Here is a 16,428-nt window from a genome sequence, read left to right as displayed (position 1 = left end):
TCTGCCTTCCCCACATCCCTTCACACGCTTTGCAGTAGAATGCTTAGTTCTTCTAGACGCTTCCTGACACTCCTTGCCTCTACAAGCCATCGTCCATACGATGGTTTCCTCCGTCTGGGACATCATGTTTATTTCCTACCGCTCTGCTTCTTCATCACCTTTGCTAAATCCTGCTGGGCCTCATTCCTCCCTCTCAAATGGACATTTCCTAAAGCACAGTCCTTACCTCTTTACCCCTTCTCCAAGCTCCCTCGTCCGAACCCATGCCTTCAACGGTGGTAGGAAGGAAACACAAGTTCAAATCCACGCCCCTAGCCTGACCTTTACCTCTTTGTTAGCTCTGGTTTTCCAGCACCCCAGTGGCCATCTGCCCTCCACTAGCAGGCCATCACCTCAAACAGAACAGTTCTAAAACCAGAAGATTAGTCTCATTACCAACAACTCCCTTCCTCGCGGCTCTATTTCTATCCTAGATCCGCAGGGTTTCCAGGTTTAAAAGGAACCAGAAAGCTGAAGCTCAATTCGTTCATCTGCACTCCATCCATTCACAACAGCCTGGACAACAGTGGCCAGGCCCACCAATAGCATCACCATTCCAGACCTGGAAACCAGTCTCTCCAGAGGTGAACTGACCATGAACCTGAACTCGGGCCTCCCTCCTGTGTTTGCACAGGCTTCTTCCGAGGCCTGTGCTCGTTCTGTCCCCACATCACTCCTCCCCAGCAGGCTCCTCCTTTCAGCCCCAGCTTGGGCTCACGGTGGCCTCCCCGCAGCAAACACTGGAGGAGCCTCCTCCCCGGCCTCTGCTGCAAGGCTCTCCTTCTTCATAATCACCGTGAACACAGTCATAAGAGCAAAGGCAAAAACAGCAGCAGCTCACGTGTCATCTCGCTTCTCTTCCTTAAACCCATATAGCAGGTAACCGGAAATGTGAGACTGTGAATTTATCTGACAAGAGGGGGTCAGACCAGAAAAAAAAGAAAGAAAAAAAGAAGCCATGGAGGGCTTCCCTGGTGGCGCAGCGGTTGAGAGTCCGCCTGCCGATGCAGGGGACGCGGGTTCGTGCCCTGGTCCAGAAGATCCCACATGCCGTGGAGCAGCTGGGGCCGTGAGCCATGGCCGCTGAGCCTGCGCGTCCGGAGCCTGTGCTCCACAACAGGAGAGGCCACAACAGTGAGAGGCCCGTGTACCGCAAAAAAAAAAAAAAAAAAAGAAAGAAAGAAAAAAAAGAGGGGGTCAGACCAGATGACTTCTAAGAGGCTTTTCCCAATCAGAAATTCTATGATTTTATGACTGTGGAGCCCATCTTACAGAAGAGGAAGCTTGGCCTTAAAGAAAGCCACACAACCAATATGTAGCAGAGCCAGACCTGGAATCCAGGTTTTCTTACTTTTAATTCATTAATCTTTCCACCACATCGTGCAAAATAGCATAGGAACCATTCTAACGAAGCAGGGACCAAATCAAGCTCCTACCCTGGGTAGAACCCTCTGGTAACTCCTCATTACTTACCAGGGGACAAAAACCACTTACCTGCCATTCAAAACCCCTTCCCACTGCTGTGTTTCTATCTTATTTCCAACTGTGGCCCTCCATATACCACTCCCTTCAGCCAACCTCGTATACCCACTGGGCCCAGCACATCCTCATCTCCATACTGTTTCTGGACCTGACATGCTTGCCCACTCCTAGTAACTCAGTGACTCTCGTCACTCTTCAGAGCACAACTCAGGCCCCACCTCCTCGCAGACTAGACCTGGAGACCTCATTTGAGCCACATGGGTCCTTTCACCGGCTTCCCTCATTTCATTTCCTACCACTCACGGGGCATGATGTTGACATTTTTACCCCTCAGCTGCAAGTTCATGGGCTGCTGAGACCCCATCTTCTTTGATCTCCCCTCCCTGACTTCAGCTTTCACTGAGCCTGGCACAGAGTAGGTGGCTCCATAAACATGCTTGTTAATTGGTTAATTGATCGATGGATTGTTTTTAATCTCTTAACTCCCTACATTTCTTATCTTACTAATATTTCCTTCATGCCCAGCTTTTTAAATTACTTGTCACACCTATATCGTAAAAAAATTACAAAGGAAGAAAAGCAAGTGTAAAAGAAAGGTCAAAAGCATTCCTGGGCTTCCCTGGTGGCACAGTGGTTGAGAGTCCGCCTGTCGATGCAGGGGACGCGGGTTCGTGCCCCGGTCCGGGAGGATCCCACGTGCCGCGGAGCGGCTGGGCCCGTGAGCCACGGCCGCTGAGCCTGGGCGTCCGGAGCCTGTGCTCCGCAAGGGGAGAGGCCACAACAGTGAGAGGCCCACGTACTGCCAAAAAAAAAAAAAAAAAAGCATTCCTTTCTTCCCTTTTCTGGTTTATTTAGGGTCAATCTGGGGTGATTCAGGCTAATAAGCATATCTGCCTCAGCCTCCTCCATCCCAGGAAATGCACACTTCCAGTGGGGAGTCGACTTTCTCTTGCCCTTTGGATCCTCCACTGGGTAGGTTCAACCCTATTTACCCATGATCTAGGCCAGTGGTTCTCAATCTTTGATGAATCCCAGGATCACCCAGGGGTAGATGCCTGGGACTCAACCCCACCTCCTCAATGTGAATCTCTGGGGACAGGGCTGGGCAAGTCCACATGAAAAAGCTTTGCGGTGACTTTTTCATGCCCCAAAGGTTGTGCGCCAGTGGCCTAGCCATTGTTCACCATAAGCGCTGCAATAAACATAACTCAAAGAAACTTCCCGTGCTAACAGAGCTAGAGGGGACTTTGTTTTAGAGGTTAAAAACTCCATTTCTTTTTACCAGAAAGAATTCACTTTAGTTCTGACAGCAGATTATCTATCTTATTTATCCTTAAAGCACTTCACATCTCAGAACTAAGATACTCCTTGAATAAATATATGAGTGTGCAAAGTAGATTCTCACTCAGGGAGCTGGCAGAGACACTTCCTTGGTAGTTGGAGCTGACCCCTCACAAGCAGCGTCAGATCTAAGATGCCCCGGGGTGGAGACACACCTTCAGGAAGCCCATGCTTTAAACACTTCGCCTCTTCACTATTTCTGGTCTTCCAGCTTCGATGAAAAAGACAACTGAGAATGTCTCCCGGGTAACAGTTTTTAAAGGTACCAGATATTGAGAGTCTATTATGTTTTTCCTATAGTCCAGATAGATAATACATGTAAATGTGTGTGTGTGTTTTCTAGGAGAGTAACCATGGCTAGGCAGAGCTTGAAGTTTGCAAGCAAGTGAGAAAATCTACCAGGGGTCCTCTTGGAACTAAAGGACCTGGACTCCAGAGCCTTCTCCTTATTGAAGGGTCAAAGTTGTAGCACCTACAGATGAGCCTGGGAGGCCCCACCTGGCATCCAGTGACAAGAAGGGGATAAAACCCCGGAAGTATCATCCCCATGGAGCTGAAAGGGGAGGGGCACCCCCAGTGGTTTGATGCATCCTGGTCCAGCCCCTCGAGCTATGTGGGAGCAACTACAGGAGGAATCAACATCCCTTGAGTTGGAAGAACCCACCCATTGGTCAGAGATCTGCACTCTCCCTGTGGTTACATTACTTCAGACAGTGGCCTGTGGGGGACTCCAGCTCCTGAAGCAGCAGCCCTGTGGGAGGCGATCAGATCCAGAGACAGCTGCCCTGTGCTCGGGCTCCCAGCGGCCTTTGTCCCGGCTCCAGCAAAGAGGCAGCAGAACATAGGGCTGAGTGTCTGAGTTCTGGGACACATCAAGGAAGGGACAAGCAAAGGCTTGGCTTCTCACTTTTGGGGCTATACTGGGCCTGCAGAGGAGGCTTTACTTAGACCCCAGATTCATACACAGCTCATTCAGTGCTCACACCCACCCCAGCAAATAGGTATTGCCATTATCAGTACTGCACTGGTAAGAAAACTGTGGCCCAGAGAGGTCAAGCAGCCTGTCCTAGCTCACACAGCAGATGACCCTCAGTCTGACACCAAAAACTGCACTTTTCTACTACACCTCCTGTCACCACTCACACGGGCCCAGCATCTGGAATCTCAAAAGGAACCAAGAATGGAAAGCTTTTGACCTGACCGTCTAAATTGATGGGCTCTTTGCCCTGGGTGGAGAGAGCCACCAAACACCCAGAGAAACAGTACAAGTCGGCAGGGAGGCAGGACCTGACACCACTGGCTTGTGGGCTTTAGCATCTTGAGACCCTCAGTCCTCACTCCCACCCCCTGCCAGGGAACCTGGGACGTGCATGAGTCACCCTTGGACACTAGCACTCCCATGGGTGTGTTACCAGGTAAGGATGCACTCGCTGACACAGCAGGGCAGATGAACTGGTATATTGGATTATTGACCGAAGATCAAAACCAGGAGATAGTGGGAAAGAAACACAGTGGCATAATGTGATCAAAGGAGCTTCAAAACCTGATAAACCCATGCTTGGGCAGGCGACTAGGCAGCCAGTGGGCAGCGGGGGTCTGAGAGGCAGCACAACAAGATTTGATCCTGTCTGTTCTGGAAGTCAGATGACCACACCACGGGTCACCATGTCTTGACTGGGGCTCTGCACCACTGTCAGAGCCTTCCGGATCACTCAGTAAAAGAAAAGACTAGTCATTTCCATCAGACAAACAGCAGGACTCCGCTCTGTTCCCCCCAGGCTGAATTGATGATCATTTACTAGACCGACCCCATGCACGGATTGTTCTGGAGTCCTGCAGATAGGGCTTTACAGTCCGTCAGCATCTGTTCACGGAGCACCGGTTGGCTGCAAGCTCTCTATCAACAATGCTCCTGATCGGGATGATCACGATGCCCAGAGGCTGTTAGAAGTTCTAGACGTTCATCTGCACTAACAAGGCCGCCTAGTTCAGCTGTGGCAAAGCTGACTGCCTCGGGACCCGCCTCTGATGAGGACTCAGTGGCTCTCCACCAGAGCTGCATGCCGCAGTCACCTGGGGGTGTGGTAAAAAATACCACTTCTGGGTCCCACCCACAGAAACTCTGCTGTAATTGACCTGGGGAGCAGCCTGGCATCAGGAGTTTTAAAATCTCCCCCAAATGATTTGAATATGTAGCCAAAGTTGAGAACCACTGGTTTCTGCTGAAACTCACACCCTTGGCCCCAAGAGACACTTGCTGCCAACTGGTGCACCATCATCACTTCGCTTTGGTGGCTTTCTACCTCCGGGGTCTAGGGGTGGCACCCGGGGTGAGGGAGTCGACACAGATGGAGATCTAACTACGCAGCACATCCTGTATTTGTCTTCCCAAATCACTTTCTGTTTTGCTTTTATTTCCGTGCTCTTTTTTCTTTCAATAAACCACACTCACTGCCACTATCAACTCTAACCTGTTGTCCTCCCTTTGTGATCAAAGTCCCAGCTGCGTATGATCTCACTTATTCTCAAAATAGCCCTGCGAGTGAGGAATCAGCCAGGCCATTGTTCTCTAAGGCAAATCAGGGACCTGCAGATCAAGAAAGGTTCTATCTGCCATGGAGCTCATATCCTTATCGAAGTCAATGTGTTCATGGCAATTTCCAATTTACAAAATGCTTTCCTCTACTTGTTCCTGTGGCATTCTCACAGCCAGTCTGTGGGGGAGGTATTTTCATAACCAGGGTGGCCACACGTCCTGCACAACATCGGTGACACCTGTTCCTAACCATTGGTAGCACCTCCTTTCTCTCTCAGAAGTGTCTTGGTTTGGACAGTTCAAGATACGGGCACCTTATTTGTAACCACCCTCTTGTTTTAAGAGGGGTGTATTGGGACTCATACACTTGTTCATACACTCTGAACTTGTTCAGCGTCACTCGACAAATGAGAGGCAGAGACAAGATCTGAACCCAGGTCTCTGTCTCCTCTTCCCCATCCACATTAGTTGGGAAATGAGAATCAGAGCTGACCTCCTCAAACCTCTGTGATCTCTTAAACATCCCCATTAGAAAGTTCCCTGGACGGGAGAGACTTGGGAGTACAGAGCAGGGCTGGGCAGGAGCTTTGACAGCGTTTTGTGACCACATTAGAATGGACTAGTAAGTTGCCAGGAAGTGTCCTCTTGGAAACACTTGAAAGCCTGACTTGGCAAAAGAAGGTGCAAGACCTGACATATGGGTGTTTGGAAAAGAGTAAGAAATTTAGAGTCTAAACTGCTAGCTGAGGACTGGGTCTGAACGCTCTTTACTGCCATCTACTTCTGGGCATTTCTCATATGCTCCCTGAGCACCTGAGTTCTTCAACCATAAAACGGGACAAATCATCGTCCTTAGTTCCTGAGGTGGTTACAGGGAGAGCAAACGGCCGCTTGCCAAGGGCTCTGACAGCATCACGTCTCAAGAGGTCCCTGGGAGCCACATTTACTTGTTGACATCACTTTTCCTGAGTGAACCAAGGCTCACGAACAAGGATGCTGGGAATCTGATGAGATAAGGTATTTGAATGCGCTCCTTAAGTCCTAAAACGCTGCCATTTAGTATTATTATTAGCAGCGGCAGTAGTAACAGATGATTATCCATTGATGTGGCACAGAATCGTATGTCCTTGAAACTCTCTGGATTACGGAGGTTTTGAATGACACACCCAGGGGACAGGCCAGGTTCGGGGGGGAGGGTGTCCCCTTCTGTTGAAGATGACCACATCACAACTCTTAACTGGGTGAGGCAAGCCTGCCTGGGAGGCTTCCTAGAAGCCAACCCGCTGGGCCTGCAGAGATTACCTCGGATACCTGAGCCCTTCAACAAGAAGGACTTTCTCGGGCTTCCTTGGTGGCGCAGTGGTTGAGAATCTGCCTGCTAATGCAGGGGACACGGGTTCGAGCCCTGGTCTGGGAGGATCCCACATGCCGCGGAGCAACTAGGCCCGTGAGCCACAACTACTGAGCCTACGCGTCTGGAGCCCGTGCTCCACAACAAGAGAGGCCGCCATAGTGAGAGGCCCGCGCACCGCGACGAAGGGTGGCCCCCGCTTGCCGCAACTAGAGAAAGCCCTCGCACAGAAACGAAGACCCAACACAGCCAAAAATAGATTAATTAATAAACTCCTACCCCCAACATCTTCTTTAAAAAAAAAAAGAGGAAGGACCTTCTTCTGATGGGAATCATACAGCTAAGAGACACGGCAAACTATGGAAATGCCTGATTCTATAAATCAGGACATTGCTTCTCTAACACGAAACCGTTCAAAGCCTGGGCAGTGTCTTTATTTTCACAATTTTTTTCAGCCTTTACTTGTCCCTGTAAATGATAACCACTGACCAGAAGCTCAAAAGGGGGGTGGGGGAATCAAAAGAGCTTTCCTATCTGATTTTTTTGTTCCCTCATCAATCTGGTTTCTGCGCTGACCAAGAAGGCCTGCCTGGCTCTCATGGGTTCCTTTCCTTTAGGGAAAAAAAAGCAAATGACAACACGGGTACTTTAGAATTCTTGCGGGCACTGGGGGCTGCGAAGTGAGCTTTCTATACAAATGGAGAAACCCTCCAAGCTGCCAACCTGAAATTCAGAAGGTGCAGGTAGAATGGTCCTCTCACCTAGGAGCGGGGCAAAGGGCTCCTTTGGCTCTAAAAGAGTCAATTTGTGTTTCAAATATCTTTCAGGAACTTGACACCGTGAAACTACCTGCTCCCAAGGAATCTGAGAAAGTCCTAGAATAGCTTTCCTCAAGAAGAACAGCAAGGCTCCTTGCTCTGTAAAAGCTCTCCGTATTCACTCCCTAGACCGCAGGCTTGGACGCTGGGGGTCAGGGCAGACCTGCGGGGCCCTGGGTCCAACACTGCCCAGCCTGGGAGGACATGACCTCTTTCATTACCTGGTCTGCCAGAGAGCCTAGAAATCCTCCCAGAAGGGTCCCAGAAACCAAATGAGGGAGACAGAAGCCTCATCTGGGGGGAGAGAAACAGGCTGAGGAAAGTCAGTCTCACTAAAAAACAAATGTAATATCTATGGATAATTTTGAAAAATAACTCTACAAAATGAAAAAAATCCAGCCGAAAAAATTTAACAAAGCTTCGTGGTAGGCTGGACCGACTGAGACAGAGCAATTTCCAAGTGTAAGTCACAGCTGCTTTATTATTTTTTAGGTGACAAAAGGTACCCAAAACCAAAAGGTCATATAGATCTTATACTTTCTGTGAAACTCTATTTGTTTAATTAGTTTGTATTAGATAAGGATCCTTTGGCCAAAACAAATTTAAAAGACGTGTATATTCCCCATCCCTGGGGAATATATATGCCTTTTAAATTCAGCCAGGAGGCCCCTGACAGGCACCAAGCTCTCTTCCCTTCTCAGTTACCTGTATATGTCTAGGGAAACTGCATTCTGAGGGTTTTTCCCTTTTGTGAAAGGTCTCTGCGCTCAGGCAGCCAGCCGACGCCCCCTCCCCCAAGTTCTGGCGACTCTGCACCGCCCCGGAGGCAACTTCCCTGCGCCTCAGGTTTCCCCGCTTCTGCTGCACGAAGACCTATCAAATGTTTCTTTCTTATTACGCTCGAGGACCGGGAGACGCTGCCTCGGCCTCCATCCTTCCCCCTCCAGGTTGCAAAGGAAGTGCAGCAGGTTTGGATGTTAGCCCGTCTCTGCCCAGGGAGCAAGGCAACTTAATTTAAGTTTTTCCCCTGTGCCCCTTCCTCCCAGTCTGCCCCAGGTTACCCTTAGCCTTTCCTGCTACAACCCCGCGGAAGCATAATTATGACAATTACAATAATATGGGCGAGTGGAGTGTTTGGTTTCTGCTTTGCCGGTCACAGAGCAAGAAAACGTCTTTGTTTCCTTTTGCTTTTCTTTTAATAGCACTGAGTAAAAGAGAAAAGGGGGATTTTAAGAAATGTTATTTTTGCTTTGCCAAAGGTCATATTATTAGTAATGCTTTCTTTTCTCCCTCTTCCTTCCCCTCGCCCCGCAACTTTAGAAGAAAGCTTCAGGGGTCCAGCCAGGTTCCTGCCATCTCCCTGCACCTGGAGATGCCCTTCAGGGCAGGCCAAAATCGCGCCGGGGTAGGGTGACGGCTGGTCTTGCGGCGGGTTTGACAAACTGCCTAGCAGACTCTCCGAGAAGACAGCCACCTGCCAGACTGCACCTGACTCCATCCCTCCCGGGAGCCCCGAAGCAACAGAAAGGCCACCCAAGGGACCGTCAGGGCTGGGCTGCGCTCCCTGGGGAAGGTCCGCGTCCCAGAGCGCTCAGCGCCTGGGCACGTGAGCCGCGAGCCTGGCTGGAGGCGCGGCAGGTGCTGCGGCGCCGGGACGCCGACCTACCTTCACGAAGAGTTCGATCTCGGGGTCCCTGTCGTCCCCGTTAGCCGTCGCCGCGTCCGTCATGCCGTCGGCGCCCGGGGCCAGCGTCCCGGGCCGGGGAGGCGCCACCTCTGCGGCGCCCGGGCCAGCGCTCCAGCTCCTGCCGCTGCTGCTGCCCGGCTGGGCCCCCTGCGGAGGGAGTTTATTTCCTTTAATCTATTTCTCCAGCCGGTGACAGCGGTGCCTGAGAGATCGGTGTCCCGGGCGATCGCACGGAAAGGAGAGAAGCCAGCAGGGGACAGGGGGCGGCGAGGGAGAAAGGTGGGCTCAGGGATGGCCGGCAGGTCCTGAGAGCAACAAGTGCCGCGCGCTGAGAGGTGTCACCGGATCCGCGCCCGGCAGCGATCCCGCGGTCGCCGCCCGCGCCCAAAATAGCCGGCGCCGCGGGGCGGGGTCAGCCCCGGCGGGCGGGAGGGGCTCCCCGCGAGCGCGGCCCCCGCCCCGCACCCCAGGCCCTGCGGGGCGCGTGCAGACCGGCCGGGCGGCACCGCCACTGGGGTAGGAGGATGCCCTGAGAAAGGTAAAGGGGGATGGGAGTGGGGGGATGGAGAGGATGAGAGAAGAGAAGAGAACAGAACAGAAGAGAAGAGGGAGAAAGGGAAGATGGCTTTAAGCTTTACGTTCATTAACGAAGCATCAGTTCCTCCAAGTTACTCTCCTAGCAGCGTTACCCACGAGGAAAGCCCCTTCTTGCCTTAGGGATGCTCAGAGTGGGGAGAGGCTGCGGGTAGCGCGGAAGAGAACGGAAGGACCCTGAAAACCATGCATTCGCCATCCTCGTGCTGGATCAATAGAGTAGGGCTGGAGGCAGGGGGAGGCAGGGATGGGCAGGGGGTGATGTGTAACCTTCTGGGCTGTTTTTCTTCCTCTTCCTTTCATTTTGTCTTTTGCATTCCCTTCTTTTTTCTTTCTTTTCTATTCTTATTTTACTTATTTTCTCTCTTTTTTGTTTTTTTGTTTGTTTGTTTAGTGAAGGATAATACACGCATGGGGCAAAAAATGCATATATTGTAAGTGGACAGTTAAATAAGTTTTCACAAGCTGAACCCATCCATGAAACCAGCACCAGATGAAGAGGTAAAATGTTAGCTACCCGCCCAGAAGCTCATTCTGATCTCTCCTGTCTAGCTCTCCTCCCTCTCCAAGGCTCTCACCCACCTGGGGTGAGACTTGTAACAGCACAGGGTAGTTTTGCCTGGAATCTTATAATAAACGTAGTATATTCTCCTCCGTGTCTGGCTTCCTTTGCTCACCAGCACGTTGGTGAGATTCATCCATTCTGCTGTGTGTAGTTGGAAACCACCCATTTTTATTGCCGTAATTTATTTATCGATTCTTCTGTTGATGGACATCTGCATAGTTTCCAGTTAATGACTACCATGGGGCTGCTATGAACATTCTATAAAAATCTTTTCACGATACGTGGACACTTTTCTGTTGCCTATATACTCAGGAATGGAATTGCTTGGTTCTAGACTATTAGAATGTTCTTGAATAAACATTGCTATGGGGCTTCCCTGGTGGCGCAGTGGTTGAGAGTCTGCCTGCCGATGCAGGGGACGCGGGTTCGTGCCCTAGTCCGGGAAGATCCCACATGCCGCGGAGCGGCTGCGCCTGTGAGCCGTGGCCGCTGGGCCTGCGCGCCGTGGCCGCTGGGCCTGCGCGTCCGGAGCCTGTGCTCTGCAACGGGAGAGGCCACAACAGTGAGAGGCCCGCGTACCGCAAAGAAAAAAAAAAAAATTTGCCAGACAGTTTTCCAAAGTGGCTGTACCAGTTTACATTCCCAAACTCCATTTCTTTTAAAAAAGGTGCTAAGTCTTTCGCATCTGGAATCTGGTCAACTTCTATTTGTGTTCTTTGCCTTCTCTTTAGCTGCTCTTGTCTGTGCTCTTTCTTGCCTTACTTACAAATATATATTTGTTCCACAGCTTTCTAAGAAAAAAAAGTAATCACTTAATAAAAATAAGTAACAGTACTTATTAGGTACCAGGCAAAAAAATGCTAAGCACTCTCCACGTCTTAACTTATTTAATCTTTACAGATAGTGTTAGTATCCCAATTTTACAAGTGGGGAAAGTGAGGCATAGAGTTATTTAAGTAACTTGCCCCTAGTCATGCAGCTAGGAAATGGTGGAATCAGGATTTGAATTCAGACAGACTAAACCCATGCTTTTAACGACTCTATTAACTGCCTCCCTCAAACTTCAGGCACACTGGGTAAGGCACTTTGGGGAAACAAAGGCACTGCCCTGGTCTTAATGTAGATTAAAATCTATTTCAGGAGAATAGTCCCGTGAGAGGAAGACTAGGGCTGCCACACATGGCACGTGGAGGGGCTGCGTAAGTCAGCACCTAGAGAGATTATTCACCACAGTTGGAGTGGCCAGAAAGAAAGACCTCCTAGAGCAGAAGGCACTACAGCTGAACCTTCCTGAATAGTCAGGCATCTGATAGGCAGAGAAAGTGGCAAGGTATCCTGACCGCCCTTTATGGCAGGCTGTTTCCCCATAAACTCCAAGGGCAAATGTCTCCTATTCACTGAAGAAAGCAGTCACCAAGCCTAACTTGCAACCCTCATGGTACACTATAGCTTCATCAAGGTGAGGCTTAATTGCTCTCCTCCTCTTTGGTTTCTGGCTTACATCACCAAAGCCTTTAGAGAAGCAGTCACCTTCATAGCTGTACATTCCAAACCAATGACCTCATACTCCGGGAAGGACGAGGTTACAGAGGGAGACTGCTACGTTCACTGCATGCCGCACAGACGCATCACTTTCCTGCTCTGGGCAGTGGACAATATTCACAATAGCAATGTGAAAGAGGTAAATAAAATTATATGCCAAAGTGCCTTTGAGGGTTTTTTTTTCTTTTTTGAATGAAAGATGCTTTACACATGTGATTATTTTCTTGGCTATGAGCTAAACAATGTGTGGTATGGCCTCTACTTTCCCTAATCCCAAACCTAGCAGAGTTAGCTTTTACGTCATCTTCTCCAAAGATCTACCACTTACTGAAAAAAGGAACAGTTCCCTTTTAATTTCTAGATAATACCTCCCATTTGGACATCTCTGTAGATAACTGATAGTTTTGATCTTATAAACTTTCATTTTGCAAAAAAAAAATTTCTTCTTTGGTTATAAAATATTTCTATGCATATTTCTAGTTTTTATTTCCACATTCTGTTTTAGTTCATGATAAAAAAGACCTTATTTTGTACCCTTTCATGTCAAAGCATAATTGGTTAAGCAATTCTAGCTTTCTTCAGAGAAAAACACTTCCCTGATCATACAGATGGTACTTCTAATAATCATAGTTTCACAAACTTGTTGCAAGTTTTGGATAAATGCTTATTAGGAAAGCACTTCAAAAACATATCCAGTGCTCACTTTAGCAGCACATATACTAAAATTAGAACAATACAGCAAAGATTAGAATGGCCCCAACGAAAGGATGACATGCGCATCTGTGCGACACCCATATTTTTGTATGATCGTTGAAATAAGAAATTATAACATATGTGATTGGATTTTCAATATATTCAGATTTAATGATATGACATAAAGGGTGAAGGCAAAGGAATTTATATAGCTGTCATGTTTCTATACTTTACTTGAAGTGGTGACCTATGAACTCTAAGCAGATTGAGAAAAGTTAGGTATGTACATGGTAACCACTCCTAAACAACAGCTATAAAAGTTACACAAAGAGATATAGTTAAAAAAAACCAATAGGTAAATTAAAATGTAATGACAAGAAATAGTCAAATAATCTAAAAGGGGGAAAAAGAGAGCAAACAGAAAACTAATAAACGGCACATGACAGAATCTCACTTCAAACATGATGATATAGATAAAGTAAAAAGATGAGGAAAAATGCCATGCAAATGCTAATCAAAAGAAAGTTAGGCACCATATTAACACCAAACAAAACAGACTCCAGAAAAAGGAAATCATCATGAATAAAGAGACGGGTATTACATAATGTTAAAAGAGCCAACTCATCAAGAAGCTATAACCACCCCAAATGTGTATGTACCTAATAACAGAGCTACAACATACATGAAGCAAAAGCGATAGAACTGAAAGAAGAAAAAGACAAATGTGCAATTACATTTGGAGACTGCAGCACTCCTTTGTTAGAAATTGATAGCACAAGAAGCCAAAAACATCAGCAAGAGTACAGAAGACATAAGCAATACTATCAGACAATTTGATCTAATAAACATTTATACAATATCCCACCAAACAACAGAATACACACTATTTGCAAGTACACACAGAACATTCACCCAAATAGACAAAAATAGACCATATTCTGGGTTACACAATAAACCTTATTATTTTTAAAAGAATGAAATCATACAACATATGTTCTCTGACTATAACAGAATCAATTAGACCAATAATAAAGATATATGGAAAACCCCTAAATGTCTGGCAATTAAGCAATACAGTTTAAGAAATTCGCTTGTTAACAAAGAGGCCTCAAGGATAATTAGAAAATATTTTGAACTAAATACAAATGAACAGAGAACACACCGAGATGCAGCTAATGCAGCCCCTAGGGAGAAATGTATGTGTAAAGTGTTCTTTTGAGAAAAGAATAAAGGTCTCAAATCAATAACCTAAGCTTCCACCTTAAAAAAATTAGAAAAAGAAGAGCCGCTAAACACAAAGCAAGAAGAAGGAGTAAAATAATAAATATAAGCACAGAAATTAATGAAATTGAAAAAAGATAAAACAATGGAGGAAATCAATGAAACCAGAAACTGGTTCTTGTAAAACATCAATAAAATTAATAAACTTCTCGCTATATTTACAAGAGAAAAAGAATATATCATCATGAAACAAAGATGATCCTTATAAGGAAATTTTCCAAAAATGTTCACCTTACACAGTACCAGAGTGTATCACTTAGTTATAGGCTCTGACTTTTATGTACATAATGGTATTTAGTTGAATCCGCTCATTCTGCCCAAGGTAGCGATTTATATAGGAATCAGGTTGTTCAACCCTTACATTCTCTGCAGAGGATCTCTTGGACAAGCTCAAGGGCTTCAGGTTCAAGCTGAGGAGACTGGCAGATTTTGATGACAGCTGCAGAAGCACCAGTCATATTGTGTCCCTGAGGAGGACGGGGTGGGTTGCTAATTCTATTCCTTCATAAACTAATGTGCTCTTGGGCGTGCTCAACATCGCCAGTGATCTCTGTCCTAGCAGCAACCTGCCTACTTGTGCTCAGCAAAGGGAGAGGCCAGGGAGTAGGCTGGACTGAAGCCAGGGGTCCTTGTCAACAACTGTCACTCATTCCACTGATTCACTCATTACTCCACTAGAGTTTTGGGGGTGCCGTGCTCTTTCTAGAACCTCTGAGAACATGCAGTGTGCATATCACTTCCTGACAATGAGCAGATTTAGGTCCTGCATTATTTCTTCATGGAATTCCTTCAAGGATTGAGTCATGTCTTTCTCACAAGAGTGAAAGCTCCTTGAGGAGAGGAATCCAGTTTTATGTCTCTTTTGCACACCCCACAGAATGTAATGGCCCCCGGCTATAAACTTGCAAACAAACTGATAATATTCCCAGTACAGTGTACATGCTCATTAAATAATGGTTGATGGAATCAGTGAATAGATAACTGCCACCTATTTTATTCACAGCCTCTTTTTCCTCTTGGACTTCTGTACTCATATCTCTCAAAGGCTGATATTAGTGAAATGGACATTACAGTGTGAAGTCTTTATAAGTATTCTAGCTTTGAACTGAAACACAGGAAAGGGTTCTGTAACAAAAATAATAGTTAACATTTACTAAGAGGCCACCATGTGTGGGAACTCTGAATCTCTTATTAGCTTGCTTCATCTTCATAATAACCCAAGGCAGGTGCTATTAGTCTCATTTTGCAAATGAGGAAGCTAAGACTTAAAGAGGTTAAGTAACTTGCCCAAGGTCACATAGATAATTATAAACAACACAGCTGGTATTCTGACCCAAGTCTCTCCATCATTAAAGCCTATTTTCATAACCACCAGGATTTACTGTGTATGTGAAGTAGGATGTGGCTGGACGAGGTTGAGATGCTGATAGAGACTTAGAAATTGCTTATTGAATTGGTAGGGTCAGTGAATGGCTGGTCTTAGATAAGGAGTGACTGGATTTGGGGACTCTGGAATCCTAAGAGACAGCCAGAGATAAGCTGAAAAAAGAAATCGGGACCAAGAAGTAGCACATCAAAAATAAAAAATACCCAGCCCTGCGCTTCCCTGGTGGCGCAGTGGTTGAGAGTCCGACTGCCAATGCAGGGGACATGGGTTCGTGCCCCGGTCCGGGAAGATCCCACATGCCGCGGAGCGGCTGGGCCCGTGAGCCATGGCCGCTGAGCCTGCGCGTCCGGAGCCTGTGCTCCGCACCTGGGGAGGGCACAACAGTGAGAGGCCCGCGTACCGCCCCCCCCAAAAAAATACCCAGCCCCTAGGGAAAGGAAAACCACAGGAGACAAAAGGCAAGAGAAAAGTGATCTCAGGTCATGTTCTGTTGCATCACCATGCATTTTTGACAGAGTTTGCTACTCTGGTGACTGTCCTCACTTAATGGCAAAGCTCATACTTCAGTCACAGCAAGATCACATAAAAACACAACTATTACACAAATGCACTTAAAAAACCTTGGTCCAAGGTAAATACATATAACAAAATTCCAAAACAACTGTTGACCCATATTACTCTTACCCACACATCTGATTTTATTTTGGCCAACAGGTTCATTTTGCCAATTGACCAGAGACAGCCTTTAATAACTCAAAAAAGGGTGTGCTGTTAAAGAGAGTGAGGGTTGGAGAAGAAGCAAGGTGAGGCACATTGGGGATGGAAAGTCAGCATCTATACAAGTGGGAGCAGAATATAGAATGTTTTGAGGGAAGTGGGCAAATGTCCATTACCAAACAGATTACAGTTCCGAAAGGAAAAGTTAGGTGGTGTTATAATGATTGACAACTAGAATCCATTCTTTTTGTTAAAGGGGCCCCTAATTTTCCTTAAGATTCTACACCTCCTCCATTCACAGCCTGTTAGCTTCAAGTGGAGTTTCAGGGGAGGGTAGGTGACTCGTGTTGGCCAATGGGAGCCTCTGAATCCCTCTGAGCACAGTGATTGGTTCA

General features: G+C 47.2%; 1 protein-coding gene across 4 annotated transcripts in view; it reads right to left on the bottom strand.

Moving 5' to 3' along the window:
* The window catches only part of CLIC5 (chloride intracellular channel 5), a 190,848-nt gene that overhangs the window by 98,197 nt on the left and 76,223 nt on the right, over positions 1-16,428 (bottom strand). The window contains exon 2 of one of the 4 annotated variants that reach the window (XM_079934916.1): positions 9,234-9,401. The exons of the other annotated variants lie outside the window; for them this stretch is intronic. Within the exon in view, the coding sequence (XP_079791042.1) occupies positions 9,234-9,296 (63 nt within the window). The 5' untranslated portion in view covers positions 9,297-9,401. The remainder of the gene's footprint in view (positions 1-9,233; positions 9,402-16,428) is intronic. 4 annotated transcript variants of the gene reach the window in all.

Source organism: Stenella coeruleoalba (genome assembly GCF_951394435.1).
Source record: "Stenella coeruleoalba genome assembly, chromosome: 10".
NCBI lineage: Eukaryota > Metazoa > Chordata > Mammalia > Artiodactyla > Delphinidae > Stenella > Stenella coeruleoalba.
Note: the sequence above shows the minus strand (reverse complement) of the source record. Positions and strands in the feature narration are given on the sequence as shown.